This window comes from Notolepis coatsorum (assembly GCF_963971535.1).
Source record: "Notolepis coatsorum genome assembly, chromosome: 17".
Classification (NCBI taxonomy): Eukaryota; Metazoa; Chordata; class Actinopteri; order Aulopiformes; family Paralepididae; genus Notolepis; species Notolepis coatsorum.
Window position 1 is genome coordinate 9,778,029 of NC_140181.1, and position 20,123 is coordinate 9,798,151.

General features: G+C 42.2%; 1 protein-coding gene across 1 annotated transcript; it reads left to right on the top strand.

Annotated features, from left to right (window-relative positions):
- The first annotated feature begins 3,839 nt into the window (after window positions 1-3,839).
- On the top strand, window positions 3,840-20,050 carry tegt (testis enhanced gene transcript (BAX inhibitor 1)). Its single transcript, XM_084333832.1, has 10 exons — window positions 3,840-3,959; window positions 4,926-5,035; window positions 5,147-5,255; window positions 9,180-9,300; window positions 9,646-9,694; window positions 12,171-12,268; window positions 13,873-13,952; window positions 16,065-16,165; window positions 16,493-16,568; window positions 19,038-20,050. Exons 2-10 carry the CDS (start codon window positions 4,980-4,982, stop codon window positions 19,062-19,064), a joined length of 717 nt encoding a protein of 238 aa, XP_084189958.1. The 5' UTR covers window positions 3,840-3,959; window positions 4,926-4,979; the 3' UTR covers window positions 19,065-20,050.
- Window positions 20,051-20,123: the final 73 nt, after the last annotated feature.

Consider the following 20,123-nt stretch of genomic DNA (forward strand, 5'->3'; position numbering starts at 1 on the left):
TATTAAATTGAAGAATAATGGCAGTTTTGATGCTGCTGGTAGGTAACTATAGGTATGGCGGTTTGATTGATTGAACATTTTATCAACAGATTGCAGAATGGGTACAATACAGTACAGCTCAATACACACAATTGTTAAGGATGCAGACCAGAGAAAGACTTTCGTCTTCTTTACATCAGGGTCCCCCATTTTCAATTCATCATAACATGACATACAGATACAGTACTGCTACATCTATGACATACCAGATTTACAAATACAGTAGTTTGTGATAGAGTAAAAAAAAAAAAAAAAAAAAAAAAAAAGAGTATATACATTTGACAAAGAAACTACATTGTAGGAGGTGGGACACTGTACATTGGAGGTGGTTGGGTGGGTGGGGTAACTGTACATTGGATTATCGACAAAACCTTACTAGGTCCAAGAAGAGTGTCTCGTCTCGTGTATTACTGGGTTAGGACATGTATTGTACATTGGAGGAGGGGGGGTTGGGTTGGGGTATTTTATTTACAGGAGCCAGTTTCGAATTGCAGTCTCCCGTATAGGTGCTCCTTGAGAGTGGTTTTAAACGGTGGGTAGTGGTAATGGGAAGATTCATTTTAGTAACCATCCCACCCCAACAGAGCAGGCCAGGGCAAGCGTTAGTCAAAACAAACTCTCACTGAAGGTGGCATCAAACTCAGAACCTACCACCTGGTCAAACGGTCCAGTCCCTAAATGATTCCCATATTATTAATATTCTGGCAGCCATTTTAGATGTACCCCAGATACACCAGGAAGTGCCCTTTCTAGCCATTTCAAACCATATGCCTTCGATGGGGTTCCTTATTAAAGAACTCTAATCGAGGTATACTTCAAATAATATCACATAATAAACTGCACTGCACTCGAGAACTGACTGAACGTCCGGCGATTTCACCGTTAAACCGACATCTCTGGCAGCGCGCGCTGACCCTGCTCGTTACATGGACTCTAGCTCAATAGGGTCCAGCTGCAGCGTCGGAGAATCCTCTCACTGGGCAAGCCTGTGGCAGCCACGATTGATTGATTGATTGATTGATTGAAAACTTTATTAACAGATTGCAGAATGGGAACAATACAGTACAGCTCAATACACACAATTGTTAAGGGGATGCAGACCAGAGAAATACTTTCGTCTTGTTTACATCAGGGTCCCCCATTTTCAATTCATCAGGATGACATACATGACATACAGATATACAGTACTGCTACATCTATACATTTATGACAACAACATTGTGATACAAAAAGAGTCCAGAAAAGAGTATATACATTTGACGTAAAAACTGTACATTGGGGGAGGTTGGGTGGGGGGGGGGGGGACACTGTACAACTGTACAAGCAAAACTCTACATTCGAATATTGACAACCATACTTGGTCATTTACTGTACATTGGAGGGGGTTGGGTTAGGACATTTACATGGGCCAGTTTAGAATTGCAGTCTCCCGTAGGTGTTCTTTGAGAGTGTTTTTGAAAGTGGGTAGTGATTCACATTCCTTTACAGCTTTGGGTAGGGCGTTCCACATTGATGTGGCATAATTGCTAAACGTGTTTAGTCCCTTGTTTGAGCCGAATCTGGGTTTAACATGATTTGTGGAGCTCCCTCTGGTGTTGTGATAGTGGTATTCACTGACCTTTGGGAAGTATTTTGACATGTACATGGGTACCTTGGTCGTGTAGTGTATCTTGTAGACCAGGCCCATTGCAAGTTGCTGTACTCTGTCGTCTACTCTAAGCCATCCTAGGTTGTCAAAGTGGGCAGGGGTGAGGTGGGTTCTAGGAGTAAGGTCAAGCAGTAGTCTGACCAGTTTGTTTTGAGATGTTTGTAATTTAGTTTTTAGCGCCTTTGAGGTGCTTTGGTACCATGAGGTGCAAGCATAGTACCCTTGTATGAGTGCTCCTGCCAGAGTCCTCAGGGTGTTCTTGTTTACCAGAGGAGATCCGGTACAAGAATCGAGTTAGTTGGTTGACTTTTTTTATTACATTGGATGCCATTTTGTCACAGGAAAGATTAGCCTCTAGGATGGAGCCCAGGTAGGTAATTTCATCTTTCCTTGTGACAATATTGTCACCCACTGTACTGAGAAGCCGTCGGTCTTGCTGAGTTTGTTATTTGAACCGAAGAGAATGGACTCTGTTTTGCTTATGTGTAATGATAGTTTGTTATCAGCGAGCCATATGCAGATTTTGCCTAGTTCCGAGCTGAGGTTTTTTTCAACCTGTAACTTGTTCTTGTCAGAGACCAGCAGGGCTGAGTCGTCTGCGAACAAGAACAAGTTGCAGTCACAAGCTGACGACATGTCATTTGCATAAATTAGGAACAGTAGCGGTCCTAGTATGCTTCCTTGTGGAACGCCACAGCTCACTGTGAGGGGGGGGATAGGGTACCGTTTACCTCCACCATCTGTTCTCTCCCCTCTAGGTAGGATTGCATCCATCTCACTGATAGACTATCAAAACCCATTGCTTTTAGCTTGTCAATCAGAATGGAGTGATTGACAGTGTCGAAGGCTTTTTGTAGGTCCAGCATGACCATGCCGCAGTATTTGCCCGCGTCCACCTCTTGTTTTATGTGGTTGTTCAAATAGAGAAGGCATGTGTCAGTAGAGTGGGATGTTCTGAAGCCAGATTGGAATTCGTAGATTAGATTTTTTTCCGCTAGGTACTTTTCAATCTGTTCGTAGACAATTTTTTCCATGACTTTCGAGATGGAGGTAAGAATAGAAACAGAGCGGTAGTTGCCTGGGTCTAATTTACTGCCCTTTTTGTGCAGAGCGGTCACTCTCGCAATTTTGAAGTCCTTGGGGACGTGTCCCTGTTTTATGGAGAGGTTTATTATGTGTGTGATGACTGGGGCGATGGCGGCTGCTGAGTCTCTGAGGAATTTGGAGGGGATGTTGTCATGGCCAGTGGCCTTGTTAGGTTGGAGGGCGCTCAGTTTTTTGAGTACCTCATCGGTTGTTACCTGCGCTGTTGTGAGCGTGTGTTATTGGATTGATTGATTGATTGATTGAAAATGTTATTAATGTCTGCCTTGTTTCGAACTGGTTATGCTTAGGCCCTCTTTCGAAGTCGGTTATGCTCGCCCCTGTAAATGTCCCAACCCAACCCCCTCCAATGTACAGTAAATGACGAAGTATGGTTTTGTAATATTCCAATGTACAGTTTTGCTTGTACAGTTGTACAGTGTGCCCCCCCCCCCCCAACCCCACCCCTCCTACCCAACCTCCAATGTACAGTTTCTACGTCAAATGTATATACTCTCTTTTCTGGACTATTTTTGTATCACAAACAGTACTGTATTTGCAAACTGGTATGTCATAAATGTATAGATGTAGCAGTACTGTCTATCTGTATGTCATGTACATCATATATGTTATGATGAATTGAAAATGGGGATTGATTGATTGATAGATTGATTGATTGATTGATTGAAAACTTTATTAACAGATTGCAGAATGGGTACAATACAGTACAGCTCAATACACACAATTGTTAAGGGGATGCAGACCTTCTTCGAGAAAGACTTTCGTCTTGTTTACATCAGGGTCCCCCATTTTCAATTAATCAGGGACCCTGATGTAAACAAGACGAAAGTCTGCATCCCCTTAACAATTGTATGTATTGAGCTGTACTGTACTGTACCCATTCTGCAATCTGTTAATAAAGTTTTCAATCAATCAATCAATCAATCAATCAATCAATCAATCAATCAATGCTTGCCTTAGAGTTTGGAATCAGGGCTGGTGATATATCGCCGGCGCTGCAGCTGGACCCTACTCGGACGTTCAGGGGCGTTGCCGTTGTGACGTCAGCAGGTTATTGGCGCAGGCGGACACGTCACGTACTATTTGCAAACAACAAAAAAACAGTAACAGCTAAAAAGCAGGAAGAAGAAATCAAACCGAAAGCGAGGAGACGAGAGACGAGAGCCGAGTAAGTTGTGGCCGTCCGCCGTGTTTTGTGCATATAGTGTGCTGTATTGTATTTCATGCAAGTATAAGGTAACAACGACCGCGGGCGTATGTGGACCAAGTGTCGAGTGTTGTTGACAAACTAGCAGTCGAGTGCTGCTAGCTTAATTCGGTAGCCTGGGTGTCACACTAGCTAGGTTAGCTTACAAACGTTAGCTAACTATATCTGTTTGGCGTCAGCTGTCTTGTTGCTTCAATACCGAATTTGGAATTTGTTGGACCTCTTTTACCATCTATAGTTAAGTTAGTTAACGCTATACGTTGAATGACGCTTAATAATGGACGTTTGAACTCGCGTGTAAAAAAAGTATAAGTATAATCTTACCCGCTATAGTTTGTTGGCTTGAGCTAGCTAATCGTTAGCTAGCCTAGCTAATAGTTAACGCTAGCTAGCCAACACCACTGACAGTCTAGAACTTTAGCCTGTTGTGTAACATAATTAACTTACTACTAACCCTCGCCCACGCACTTCTAGCACTGTCTTCTTCAGTTAACGTGTCTGTGTTACCCACATGGATACAGCTCATTTAAGACACGACAATTTACTGAAGTTAAAGAAGAGTACCACAGTCTCATCTGTCATGTTCTAACGTACTAAGGTTGATTGATTAACTTTATTAACAGGTTGCAGAATGGGTACAGTACATCTCAATACTACATACAACTGTTAACTTAACGGGATGCAGACCAGAGAAAGACTTTCGTCTTGTTTACATCAGGGTCCCCCATTTTCAATTCATCAGGGCTCATGATCATGGCTGTCATCTGTCATGTTCTAACGTACTAAGGTTCACTCGTTAATGCCACACATGGCGTGAATTAATTGGCGGAGCTAACGACAATTACAGCCGTATGCCTTGGGACCATTTCAATGTCGCAAATATCAATCTAAGCAATGTCGTAATGTGTTAATTGTTTTTTCCCCCAGAGTAACACGCATAACGAAAGATCTGTCACAAGATCCCACTCCTCCGGTTTCAACATGAACGTGTTTGACCGCAACATCAATTTCGACGCCCTCTTCAAGTTCACCCAAATGTACGTCGGCAGCACAGAAGTAGACTGATCACATATTTGCATATTTAGTTATAATCAGAACAACGCAGAGTTGTTTACAGATACTGATCACTTCTCTCTCCCTCCCTTCAGTCCACATTCTACCCAAGTGCACCTGAAGAATGTGTACTCCAGCCTGGCTGTGTGTATGTTCGTGGCGGGAGCCGGATCCTACGTGCATGTGGTCACTCGCCTCTTTCAGGTAAGGCTTTGATTGATTGAAAATTTTATTAACAGATTGCAGAATGGGTACAGTCAGGGCTGTACGCTAAGCTTTTTCACAGTAGGGGCACACTTGCCCCTAAATGAGAAATTTAGGGGCAAAAAATATTTTTTAGGGGCACATTTTTAAATAACAATTTTACCATTATTTATATCGATTGTTTTTGATTTAAAAAAAAAAATATTTTATATAATTTTTTTTTAATAAAATATATATATTATATAATCATACTTGTAGTTGTATTATCTGCGAGACATCGCCACCACGCAACAAGTCTAAATGCTCGCTATATGCAACCAGCTCCACTGTCTGTGTGTACTGAGTAGCCTCCAGCTACGGCCAGGATTCTCCGGAGCTGCAGCTGGGCCCTATACTGTAGGGATGTGCATCTCCTCACTGAGGCCGATGCGATGTGCATCTCGATACGGTGCCAACGATACGATACATTAACGATACATTTGAAGCACCGGGCGATGCGATATGATTCACCCCCTGTTGAGATACGATACGATTCGATACGATTTGATTCAACATAATGCGATTCGATGTGATTCAACACGATGCAAAATAATAATGATAATAATAAATAATACAATTTTATGGTATGACAGAGGATTTGGTTGTATTCCTTATATGCAGCTTATATTATTATTAAAAATAAAATAATCTACTGTAAGACAATTTATATAAAAACTCTTGGGTGCCTAAGAAGACTTTTGCATAAACTGTCTTTTCTATCCACTTTAGCTAAAAACACACGAGAGAGAGAGAGAGAGATATGCCGTAATATTTTATGTTCTATTTTATGATGAACATTTTTGTATATACTATATTTTACAATGATATTTTGTATGTACTTATATCTGTTTGTAATCCATGTTTAATATTGCTTTGGCAACATGTAGAAGTACGTCATGCCAATAAAGCCATTTGAGAGAGAGAGAGAGAGAGCCCATCCCCGTCAGTTGATGATGTCACACACTAGACTAGGTCACTAGGATGCGACCGTAGCATTATGTCAACAACACGGAGGCAGCCGGCTAGCCTGGATGGATTGCATGAAGCGATATAATTAAGAAATGAATAACCAATAAATGTGAAATTATCTTTGAACCCCTGTTGTCAAGCGTCTTCAATATACCCCCCCCTCCTCACTAATGGTACTGGTGTTGCAGAGTCACTTTAGTTAGACACTAGTTTAGCGTTAGCTGAACGGCTAACTGGCGTTAGCCAGAGGCTACTAGCGTTAGCATGTTGAGCAATTTTATTCATGTCTCCTCGACTTCCACTGTTTGTTGATAACTGTGACGCGGCTCTCGCCTTATATGTAGTAGCGAAGCAATAGTATCTGCTGTGTGTGTGTGCAGTCACAGTGCACTGCTGACAAGTGGATGAGAGGAAATTATATCAATGCATCGGTTTTTGATGATGCAAAGACGCTACAACAAGATGCATCGCGATTTCAGCCTGACATTTTGCCGACGCGGGGACTTATTCCACCGGTACACTTGCCCTATCAGAGTGAGTGCTCAGTCGATTGTTCCCGCTGATCATACCTGCTGAGTGCTCACTGCTCAGCTCGCGTGAGTGGCGTCATCACACGCCTTGGATAATTTAGGAGTGAAATGCGAATCCAAGGCTTGAAAGCACTACTCGCAAGCCCGCCCCCAGATAATATTTACCAATCGCAACGGCCAATTAAAGGGGCAATTCGCGATGATATCATCGCAGTGTACAGCCCTGGGTACAGTACAGTACAGCTCAATACATACAATTGTTAAGGGGATGCAGACCAGAGAAAGACTTTAGTCTTGTTTACATCAGGGTTTTTCAATTTTCATAACATACACGACATACAGATAGACAGTACTGCTACATATTTTTTTTTGATCCACTTTTTTCTCCCATTTTTCTATATTTTTCTCCCATCCCAATTTCGTAACATCCAATTCAACCCTCCCATGTCACGAACGCCGTTTCTTGCCTCACTCAAGCCGGCTGCAATGTGGACTAAGTCATGCATAGCACAAGTCCCCTCCGGTACTTGAGGTAACAGCAGTCGCATCTTTTCACCTGCGCAGCTCGATCTCTCAGTGGCGAGGAGTAACGCGTGGGAGGCTCACGCTGCCCCCGACACTTCCTGATTCTACTGCGCAGGCGCACCAACCGACCTGTAGGAGTCGCTGTCCACAACGCCCGATCCCCACCCATCAGTTTCCCACCCCCTAATACGGCCAATGTGTATTAGTACGGACGACCAGCTAAACTGAAAGCAAATGTGGAGCGCTGGGCTCAAACAGGCAAGCCCAGCGTCTCCAGATTTCATGGCGAGCGCCTTGCCCACTACGCCACGTAGCCGCCCACAGTACTGCTACATCTATACATTTATGATGTACCAGATTTGCAAATACAGTACTGTTTGTGATACGAAAAGAGTCTAGAAAAGAATATATACATTTGTCATAGAAACTGTACATTGGAGGAGGTGGGGGGGGGGGGGGGGGTTGGGTAGGAGGAGTGGGTGGGGGACACTGTACAACTGAACAAGCAAAACTGTACATTGGAATATTGACAAGACCATACTTGGTCATTTACTGTACATTGGGGGGGGGGGTTGTGTTAGGACATTTACAGGGGCCAGTTTAGAATTGCAGTCTCCCGTAGGTGTCCCTTGAGAGTGGTTTTGAAAGTGGGTAGTGATTCACATTCCTTTACAGCTTTGGGTAGGGCGTTCCACATTGATGTGGCATAATTGCTAAACGTGTTTAGTCCCTTGTTTGAGCCGAATCTGGGTTTAACATGATTTGTGGAGCTCCCTCTGGTGTTGTGATCGTGGTATTCACTGACCGTGTCTCTTATGTCTCTTAACAGCTTTGGGTAGGGCGTTCCACATTGATGTGGCATAATTGCGAAACGTGTTTAGTCCCTTGTACACCCATTTTACACCCAATCTTTCATGACCTGTTTGGTCTCTTTTCTATATCTGCATAATGTTCCACTCCACGGAAATCTAGTACAATGAGAAGATTCTAACGGTGATGATGTGTCGATGTTGGCCAGAGTCTACATTCAGTGCCTGTTTTGGTTGCCACCTGTTCTAGTCTGACCACTGGCGTGTGACTCTTACCAAAACCTGCACAGACTACAATGTATGACTTATATCGTGCCAGTTAGGGTACCTTGTGTATACTGCACCTTGTGTATATGGTTTACTCTTACTCGTAGTGTATATTCAGTTTCAAATTCTTTATTGCCTATATTTATTGTAACGTTATAATATAACCGATGGGGCATACAAACCTCATCTGCACCTTTGTTTACACTCTTTATTATGCTTGTATTTATTACATTATATTCAGATAATATTATTTTATATTCGGAGTTAATTATATTATTTAAATTTTTTTTTGTATCTAATTTTATTTCATTTATATATTCATGTCTTCCTAATATTACCCTGCCCATACCTGTACCCCCCCATGCTGCTATGATGCCTGCATTTTCCCCAAGGGATCAATAAGGGAATCTCTTATTTTATCTGCCCTACACTATTCAACCTTGCTCTATTCTACTATGGTCTACTGTTACCTATTCCATTCTACACCCTACCACTCTCTACCCTACACACCTTACCACTCTACCCAACTCTGCCCTACTTCAAGTTTCATTTGTCACATATAAGGTACATGTATACTACAGTGAAATGCTTGGTTCTGTATGAGCCCCCCAAGATTGTGCTTCATACAGTAAAAAAGAATAAAGACCAACACTACGAAATGCAAAAATTAGGTGGAGATGTAGTGCAAATCTTTTAGTAATAAATAGATAAAATATGGTGTTTTTAAAGTGTCTTAAGTGGATGTTTAAAGTGAGTGTGTGCAGTAAATTTCTACTCTTGGTCAGGGTGGCGTGCTGTCCCTGCTCGGCTCCCTGGGGATGATGTTCTGGTTGGCCATGACTCCACACAACTCTGAGACGGAGAAGAAGAGATTGGCCATCCTGGCCGGCTTCGCTTTCTTCACAGGTAAACGGATCTGCGGTGGCCAGCTTCCCGTGGAATAGTTTTTCCCCCTAATTACTGTTCGGGGGGGGGGGCAAGGGGACAGGAGGTAGAGCTGGTAATCGGAAGGTTCCTGGTTCGATTCCCGGGCAGTGTGTCGAGGTGTCCCTGAGCAAGACACTTAAACCCTAATTGCTCCTGATGAGCAGGTTGGCTCCTTGCATGGACGCCTCCGCCATCGGTGTGTGAGTGAATGTGAGGAACAAAATTGTAAAGCGCTTTTGTATACAAGCTGTTATATAAATGCACCATTTAAATGACGCAATGAATACTAAACATCTCTTATTTGCGCCTGTTCTCTCTCACCAGGTGTTGGTCTTGGCCCGGCGATGGACTTCGTTATCGCCATCAATCCAAGGTATGTAAGCGGTTCTTCAGGCATCCAAGCATCATCTGCACATTAGCTCAGTTTCAAACGAGCTTGAAGTCAACTTGCATTTAATTATTTGGCACCAATTTAGTTTTGCAAAATACATATGTCCTATTTTTAAAACCGGTAGAAGTGCTGAAAGCAGGGCTAGAGCTTAAGGACCTCCTGTCATCCCCGGGGGCATTTAAAAATATGATCTGGGAGGATGGAAAGTAATTTTGGGACAAAGGAAATTGATATTAATGAATTAATGTCTAATGCGTTCTCACTGCACGTCTGTTTCTCTGCCTTGAGCACAGCAGAGGACTGGGTCTGTGTGACTTCATCCAAACTGAGCAAATCATATGGAGCTTCATCCACCATTACCAATAAAAGGATGTCCTTATCAACCATGACGTTCTTTCTTCAGAAATGAGTGCGTTCCATAGACTGTAAAAATAAGTGATTTTGTAATTGTAACAGTAGCTCTCTTTCTCTCTGGTGCGTGCTGTCTAGAGGCAATATGCAATCACAACTATCCAACACCCATGACAATAATTGTTTTGGGATTGCTTGCGATTATGAAAACTCATGTAGCTGGGAGGGATTTATAATGGAGGATTCTGACATAAAAGTTTGAATTACTTGGAAACAAATTCTCTCTTTGCTTTGGATTCATTCAAACTCCCTTTGAAGGATTTCTAACTAATGATAATGTAGAAAAACAAAGATTATTTTTGATTTGCGACAGTCTACATACACAGTAAATTTCGCAGAGTAAATTTTACTCAAACTGAGTATAATTTTACTCAGTTTGAGTCAAATGTACTCAGTTTGAGTAAAATGTACTCTGCAAAATGTACTGTGTACATTTCGGGATGGCTTTTGTTTGAGGAATTTCCCGGAGGGTGGTGAAAATGTGAGTTAAAAGCCCTGAAATGTGAGTTAAAAGCCCTGGTTAAGAGCTTCTTGAGAGGAATGCACCACTCCTCACCACACCCTCGCATATCTGATGTCATGCGTCAGTTTCAACACCAGCATATTGCAATTTCTCTAGGCAGGAGAACTTAAAGGAACATGCAAACATCATGGGAAATGCACTGCAAACTAGCCTAGCTTAGCAAAAATTTATAGAAGCGGATACGGACCACTAGTCTAGCTTTTTGCCAGCAGCTAGGCTTGCTGGTCCTTATCCACTTCCATCAATTTGTGTTTAAGCTAAGCTAGCTTGCACCCGGATAGCATTCTACTGAACACGCATAGAGGAAATTGTTATCTATCTTCTTGTCTGACTCTGGAGAAGACTGTAAGTGCATTTCACATATTGTAGGCGTGTTCCTTTTTAACACTGGTTTAAAAGTGTTCTACATGTATTCCAAGTAGTGAGGTCACCTGATGTCTAACTAGCTTGAGTTTATGGGGGCTTGTATTTGTAAAAGTCTGAACAGACAAACAGCTTCCAAATTTAGAAATCAATTATGAAGCTTTTGATTGGAAAACTATATTATTCAGAGCCTTCTCCTGTATTCACATGCACGGCGTGCTGAGGGGCAGACGTCTCCCGTATTCACATGCACGGCGTGCTGAGGGGCAGACGTCTCCCGTATTCACATGCACGGCGTGCTGAGGGGCAGACGTCTCCTGTATTCACATGATGCACGGCGTGCTGAGGGGCAGACAGCCGATGTGAGTCCAGTGTCCTTCCTAGCTCTGAGGGGCAGCGGCACAAGATTCAACCGAATGGAGCCCAGCGGTGAACTGAGACTGAACTCCAGAAACCTATAAATAAGTAAATCTAATCCTCAGACATGATGGACTGCTGGCGGCACGTCCGCATGCAGGTAATTTGCTGGTCGGCTCTTTACTGACCCGATGGATGGATAGATATTTTTATTTGTCCACTTCTGTCGAAATCTGTCTTTGGCTCCACCATGGTTGCAGTCAACAAGATAACACGGTACAAACACCACACGGGGGCACAAAAGACATTGGGCCAAAACAGCCCAAAACGACAGTGGCTCAGGAGGTTGAGCTGTCGTCTGGTAATAAGGAGGTTCCCAGTTAGATTCTTGGTCCTCCCGGGCAGCATGTCGAAGTGTCCTTGAGCAAGACTCTTAAACGAACTGCTCCCGACGAGCAGGTTGGCACCTTGCATGGTTGCCTCCGCCGTCGGTGTGAATGGGTAAAATGTAAGGAACAAATTGTAAAGCGCCTTGGATAAAAGATGTATACATTCACTATTTACCATTTACAAACGCAGACGGAGCTTCAGTACCATGGTTACAATGAAAAGCTAAGAATTAATCAGAGCAATGGCATGTGGGATGAAAGACTTCTTAAATATGTTTGTTTTGGGGGGTGGGCAGGGGAACTCTTAGCGCCTTCCAGATGGAAGCTTGTCAAACTCGGTATGAAGGGGATGCAAAGGATCGGACGGTATTTGCTCCGCCGCGTAACCGTGGTTGTATTTATGTTGTTCCTCCAGCATCATCGTGACAGCGTTTCTGGGAACCTCCATCATCTTCTTCAGTTTCACCCTCAGCGCCCTCTACGCCAAGCGCAGGAGCTACCTCTTCCTGGGAGGTAAATGCACCCCTGTTCTGGATCTGTCTTGTACATCATTAGCCCCATGCAGCCATTTCTCGTACCACTGTATTCTGCGCTTATTTTCTGCTCGGGAGGTCAAACATGTAAACAAACGGGAGCTCCGCCCACGATGCTACTCGGAACACGGTTTCGGCTCCTTATGTTTTCGGGGCGCCACTTTCCTCACCAAAAGCCAAAAGTCCCGGACGATACTTTCAATTGGTAGAACAAACGGATTGTGGTCAAGCCCTGTGTGCCACACAATGGTGTTTGTCTGTTGATGATTTGTTGGAGCGATGCCTGTCAAAATGGGTGTTGGCGTTTCTCATTAAAACGGCTACTCCCCTTAAATAGTAGCCAACAACGACGTTTTTGCCTCCAAATGTTGCCCAGAGTCTCTACTACAACAGTGTGAAATCGGATTATTCTTTTCGTTTTGAGTTTTCAACCAAAAGGCGATGGGTGCGCCGTCGCCTATTAGGAATTCCATGAGGCCAAAACGGCGCGAGTGCTCTCTGCTGTTTACAATCCTCTGAGGCTCAAAGGGCCGTTTTCCATGATCGATTATAGCGTGTCAACAGTGATTACAGGAAGTTGCTGTAACAAAAATATTATTTCTTAGTTTCGCCACTAGAAACTAACTTTCGATTTTTATGTTGTAGACCATCTTGGAGGTGGAATATGCTATTTAAATAAATATTGGCTCTACCACAGATTTCTTTTAATAATAAATATTTTCAGTTCCATTCCAGTCTATTAATTAATAAAAAATAAATAAAGAAACTTGAACTATTGCATTCTACCTATTCTATTTAAAGACATTTACAATACATAAAAAATGCTAATTGGTACAGTATATATTTGATGAAGATATACAGTATAACACAACATCCACATGCACACACTCACTTTAAACACTCGCCTTTAACATTCACTTAACCTCCTCCGTGAGATAAAGCCTGGTAAAGAACTACAGCCGAAAGTGTGTATGGGGTAGAATTTCCGGTGTATGTACTTCCCCTGGAAGCTGCCTCCGAACGGACCAAACATTTCCCGAATCCTGTCGGCAAACAAGCTAGAACGTCCCGGTCATGTAGTAAATTCTTCAGGCAAAGCCGTTGCAGTGGCTTAAATGAGGAAATATTGTGCACTTCACACGTTTCTATATTGTAGCCTGTACTTCCTGTACTTCCGTTTACACACTTTAGGAGGCATATCTTTACCAGCCTAACATTCACTTTAAACACTTTTTAAAACACCACATTTTCTCTATTTATTACTAAAAGTTTTGCACTACATCCATACCTAACTTTTGCATTTTAAAAAGTTTGTATTTTGTATAGTGTTTAGTCTTTTCTTTTGACTTTTTTTTACTGTATGAAGCGGCTCATACAGAACCAAGCATTTCACTGTAATGTACATTAATGAACAACTTGAACTATAAGCAACTGAATAGAACAGTCTCCTAAAAGTGCACACCAAGGTGTCTAGACTACACTAGTAGTTTGACTGTAGCATTGTTTTCCTAGTGAAACCCACTGTCCTCCAGCCAGCAGGCTTTTTAAAACTGTTGTTTACATGCTGAGCGCTTGTTTCCCCAGGCACTCTGATGTCCGGCCTGTCCCTCCTGTTCCTCATGTCTGTCATGAACATGTTCTTCGGCTCCGTCGTGCTGTTCAAGGTACCCGGAACGACCTCCGACCTCTCCCCGCTCACAGTCCCATTCGATCGTCATTTGGAGATTAAAAGTGACACGTTTGGATTGACCTCCATCTTAAACCCTGCCCCCTTTTCCTGATCCTCCAATCACAATGTTCCCTTTGTCGGAGGAAAGCAGCAGTTGTGATTGGAGGGTCAAGGTTAGATTAGATTCAGATTAGATTCAAATGTATTGTCATTATACAACACCGTACAATGAAAATAAGTTTGGCATCCAATCGGAGTGCAAATGTAACGTTAAAGTGCACTAATAATATACAATGTACAGGTGATTAAAATACATAAATTGGTACTACTGAGTAATAGTGCTAATCAGATGTATGTACACTACTACAGAGTTGTAGTATTAATATGTACACTGTACAGTGATACAGGTATAATGACACTGGTATTAAGTCATACTGGCCATACGTAGGTATATAGAAAGAATTATATGCAGGTATATTCAGATGGATGTGGATAAATATATATGGTATAAACAGCATTATCGTACATGCTATCATACAGAGTTATATGGGTTATTTGCAGGTGTATATAATATATAAATATGCATATATCAAGAAAAGAGGGTGGGGCTTGAGAGGTCTATTGTTTGTTAGTTTGATGAAACCATGTGACCTCAAGTTCTTTATTTGTCAAATAAACAACAATGCAGGGGAATTGCAGGTAATGACATTTTTGTGTTTCGAGCTCAGACTCAACGGTGCACAATTTTAAAAACGACTATGAATACAAGAATGGTAACAATAAGTAGTAGGATCAATTAAAATAAGGTCAGATAAAATAGTAAATTTACAGAAAGTGTCTTGCATGTAGTGTGTGTGTGCATCTTAGGGTGTGTGTCCAATAACAATAAGTAGTAGTACGATAAATAAAATATAAAAATGAGGTAAGATAAAATGAAATGGTACATTTAGCAGAAAGTGTCTTGTGTAAAAGTGTGCATATTAACGTGTAGTCCATGTGTTGCGTGTGTGTTCATGGGTTTTTTGATAGGGCTATCTCCTGTTCTTGTCCTTAACACTTTAATCGCCGGAGACGCTGTTCAGCGTCTTTCCCCGCCATGCTTATTCTGCCGAAGACGCTGGACAGCGTCTTTGATATCAATATTTCAAAAATCTGTGATCGAAATCACATTTCTCCCCCGGAGACATTATATGTACTGGTGAGCCCCTCTCAATTCTCCAACGGTTCAAGAGCGCCATCTGGTGGCCGATCGGCCGCTCGCCCAAACAGGAAGTGATGCGGATGAAGTGGTGCTCACCCATATTTCGTCCGGGCACTCGCTATCATTAGCAGGACTCCATCTTGACACAATGGATGTCGATCGGTTGCAAATAACTCGATAAACAACATGATTTGGACGTATATACTATTATACAACCTGGAAATGGATCGGATATTTCGACATCCCATAATAGAAACATTTCTGTTCCACGCTCATCTCCCAACGTCGCGAGGAAGCTACGTTGAGTTTCAGCGTTATCTTTTAATGTCTTCGATACTAACTGCTCTAATGATCATATCACCCACACTAGATGAATGATATAACGTTGCCCACGGAATTATAAACGACCCCCCCCATCCGGTCAACATCAGATCATACGTAGTAACTTCTAGAAGCACGTCCAGTTGAAATTTTTTATCTTGCACAGATTCCTACCAAACTGTATTTGATCATCAATATAATGCATTTAGGGCTATAAATCAAGTTCTGGAGAAAGCTGCAGAAAACGATAAAAACACTTATACTTTATACTTTAGACCGTATTTTAGTATGAATATGTGAATGAAAAAGTATAACGTTGCTACACCCTGAACAATAGATATAGGACGTTGAATGGGCCATAGTAATGTCAATTTAGCAATACAATTTAAAAAGTTATAGCCCTGCAAAGAAGGTGAACTTCTCCATGTTAAATAGGGCTGGCGAGGGATGGTAAATTATGAATTTAACCCCGGCGATCAAAGTGTTAAGAGTCTCTTGTGGCCTGTGGGAAAAAGCTGTCCCTGAACCTGCTGGTTCTTGACTGGGGTGACCTCATGACATGTGACTTTGTTTACGTTCCAACAGGCTCACATGTACCTCGGTCTGATCATCATGTGTGGCTTCGTCCTGTTCGACACCCAGCTCATCATTGAAAAAGCAGAGAACGGAGACAAGGACTATATCTGGTGAGGATTTGCATTTTGAAGAGGCACAGCCTGTTCCAACACCTAATTAGCTTGTTCATATTTTACATTCTCCCCCAGTGCAAATTACAGTGTGGTGTGACGTATCTTTTATATATATAATATAAAAAAAAATCAATAAAAGTGTCATGGTGGTACTTCATTCAAAATGGTCTATTTTGATCCCGTTCCAAAAAGGAACAATATCTAAAGTAATGTTTTAACTTAATCTAATGTTTTAATTAAGTTATAAAATAAATTTGAAATTTGAAATGCATGGATCCATGACGGTATACCTTTAATATTTAGTTTCTGTTTTCTTTTTTAAAGGCACTGTGTGGACTTGTTCCTGGACTTTGTGACCATCTTCAGGAAACTGATGGTCCTCCTCGCCATGAACGAAAAGGTACTTTTTTACAGTAGTGATGGCTGGACCAGTCTTGTTGTACTTGCATACTATGGTCACATAAAGGGTATGTTCAGAACCTTGGACCTCTAGCCCTGTTTCCTACTCAGCGATGATGTTGCCGATCAGTCCTTTCGCAGTACAATCCATGCTGTTCTCCATACTATACACCTGCAGCTCCAGCTAGTTAGCTACAAAGCTAATGTAAAGGAGCAACGCTCTAGCTAGTTAGCCACAAAGCTAATGTGAAGGAGCAACGCTCTAGCTAGTTAGCCACAAAGCTAATGTGAAGGAGTAACGCTCTAGCTAGTTAGCCACAAAGCTAATGTGAAGGAGCAACGCTCTAGCTAGTTAGCCACAAAGCTAATGTAAAGGAGCAACGCTCTAGCTAGTTAGCCACAAAGCTAATGTGAAGGAGCAACGCTCTAGCTAGTTAGCCGCAACGCTCTAGCTAGTTAGCCACAAAGCTAATGTGAAAGAGCAACACTGCAGCTAGATGGCCACAAAACTAATGCAAAGTCAATGAGGCCATGCCTCAGTCAGTATAAACACAGAAACCAACTGAGCTGAACAGTGGAGAAGGGCTTGTACAGCCTGGAGCGTTACATTACATTAGCTTTGTGGCTAACTAGCTGGAGCGTTACATTACATTAGCTTTGTGGCTAACTAGCTGGAGCGTTACATTACATTAGCTTTGTGGCTAACTAGCTGGAGCGTTACATTACATTAGCTTTGTGGCTAACTAGCTGGAGCGTTGCTCCTTTATATTAATTTTGTGGCTAACTAGCTGGAGCGTTACATTACATTAGCTTTGTGGCTAACTAGCTGGAGCGTTGCTCCTTTATATACATTTTGTGGCTAACTAGCTGGAGCGTTACATTACATTAGCTTTGTGGCTAACTAGCTGGAGCGTTACTCCTTTACATTAGCTTTGTGGCTAAATAGCTGGAGCGTTACTCCTTTACATTAGCTTTGTGGCTAACTAGCTGGAGCGTTACTCCTTTACATTAGCTTTGTGGCTAACTAGCTGGCGCGTTACTCCTTTACATTAGCTTTGTGGCTAACTAGCTGGCGCGTTACTCCTTTACATTAGCTTTGTGGCTAACTAGCTGGAGCGTTGCTCCTTTACATTAGCTTTGTGGCTAACTAGCTGGAGCGTTGCTCCTTTACATTAGCTTTGTGGCTAAATAGGGCGGCTAGGTGGTGTAGTGGGCAAGGCACTCGCCACCAGTGTGGAGACGCTAGGATTCGCGTGTTCGAATCCAGCTGTCCACATTGTTTTCAGTTTAGCTGGTCGTCCGCAGTAATACACATTGGCCGTATTACGGGGAGGGAAACTGAAGGGTGGGGATCGAACGTTGTGGACAGCGACTCCTACAAGTCGGTTGGTGCGCCTGCGCAGTAGAATCAGGAAGTGTCGGGGGCAGCGTGAGCCTCCCACGCGTTACTCCTCGCCACTGAGAGATCGAGCTGCGCAGGTGAAAAGATGCGACTGCTGTTACCTCAAGTACCGGAGGGGACTTGTGCTATGTATGACTTAGTCCACATTGCAGCCGGCTTGTGGGAGGCAAGAAACAGCGTTCGTGACAGGGGAGGGTTGAATTGGATCATACGAAATTGGGATGGGAGAAAATATAGAAAAATGGGAGAAAAAGTGGATCAAAAAAAAAAGCTTTGTGGCTAAATAGCTGGAGCGTTACTCCTTTACATTAGCTTTGTGGCTAGATTTGGGTGTATTCAGTATGAACAGAATGGATCGAGCCGGGAAAGGACTCTACTGATTGCTCAATGACGCTATGTAACAAGCCATCAGCTACACTCGCTGCACACACATCCACATGTACACACTCACTTTAAACAAACACTCACCTTACCACTCACTTTAGACACTTTAAACACACTTTATATTTATCTATTATTAAAGAGATTTGCACTACATTCATACCTCATTTGCACCCTACCCTAAGTTTTGTACCTCATCTCATTTCTGCATTGTACCCCACTGTTAAAAATTTTAAACTACAGCTGGCCTACCTTCTTTTATTAATTTTTTTTTCCCCGCACGTGCATACAACCAGATGTCCCATACTGAAATGGTTCGGTATGAATATGTGTACCGTTAAACCCCTAGTCTGTACATACCGGAATTTAATCCTTTTTACACATCTGTAGATACTATATCTATATCTGTACATATCCCTTACCTACTCTTACTAGTTACACTGCTCGCCAGTATGACTTACTACCATAGTGTCATTATACCTGTATCACTGTACATATTAATACTACAACTCTGTACATGCATCTGATTTAGAACTATTACTAATTTATATATTTTATACCCAGTTTAATCACCTGTACATTACTATTGCACTTTACTGTTACATTTGCACTTTGGTTGGAAGCCAAACTTCTTTTCGTCGTACTGTAGTTCAATCTAATTTATTGTGAATATGTCTTAATTCTCAGGAGAAGAAGAAGGAGAAGAAGAATTAGAGGAGGAGCAGCCGTCATGTGAAATTTAAAAAACAATCTGAGACGAGGCACAATTTGCAACGCAGTTGGTGCTTTCACTTTCTGTCTTCGTTTCTTCTTGAATTAACTCCTCTGTGGTCTTATAAAATTATTATTGCAATTTCTTTATGATTTTAACATACAATAAGGGTTGAATGTAAGTTTTATGGTCAACTAATGCTAGTCCTCTTGGCTGTGAATGGAGAATAGACGGATGCTGCAGTGATCGTGCTTGGCCTCTAGAGGGAAGTGTTGCCCTACGATGGCTCCCATAAGCTAAGCAGCGTTTACTAAGGTTTTCATGTTATTATTTAGTGCCATAAAATAATTACACAATAGAGTCCTTTAGCAAGTTATTTTAGCTTTTGAGATTGAGCTTTTATTTTCTTTTGAAGTTATGTAATTTGATTAATTGATTTGCCTATTTATACTGTTTTCCCTATAATCTCTCCGGAGTGTCACCATCCCAACCCTTTTAGAGTTCTTGCTTGTAATTTCTCCTACAGAACCCTCTGTTGAGCAACATTTTGAAGGCAAGAAAGGTACAGCGATCATACCGACGCATACCATGTACAGTAACAGAGACTCAAAATGATTTGACATTCCCCGAATCTGAAGCCTATTTGCGGCCAGGGACTTGGGACCTTGGCTGGCGTGGGAGGAGGAGGTCAAGGACTTGGGACCTTGGCCGGCGTGGGAGGAGGGGGGGTCGCGGTCGTTGTCATGTCCATATTTTCAACGTGGAAAAGCCAAGACAGCTGTTCAGAATTGCTCCCACATGTAAATTTTGTCTTTAAAAAAAAAGGGTTCTACACCTGTACTCTAGAAATTAGTTTGCCAAATGATGTGACGTTTAACCTTCAAATTTTTTTGAAAGTCTGTATACTGTGAAGAAAAATTATTTTATTGATGTACTATTGAGAAATCTAATTTGATACATTTGCTCAAATAAATTTGTTGAAGGTGAACTGATCTGTGTCACTGGTTGCCTTTGCTGACTTGGAACCGACGGGGATGTTTCCTAGCTGCGTAGACGTGCTT

Excerpts from the sequence above, each read along its gene's own strand:
- tegt (XM_084333832.1), top strand. The coding sequence starts at position 4,980 with ATGAACGTGTTTGACCGCAACATCAATTTCGACGCCCTCTTCAAGTTC. Across the intron at positions 9,695-12,170 it reads GTTATCGCCATCAATCCAAG|CATCATCGTGACAGCGTTTC; the intron begins GTATGTAAGCGG and ends TTGTTCCTCCAG. Across the intron at positions 12,269-13,872 it reads GAGCTACCTCTTCCTGGGAG|GCACTCTGATGTCCGGCCTG; the intron begins GTAAATGCACCC and ends TTGTTTCCCCAG.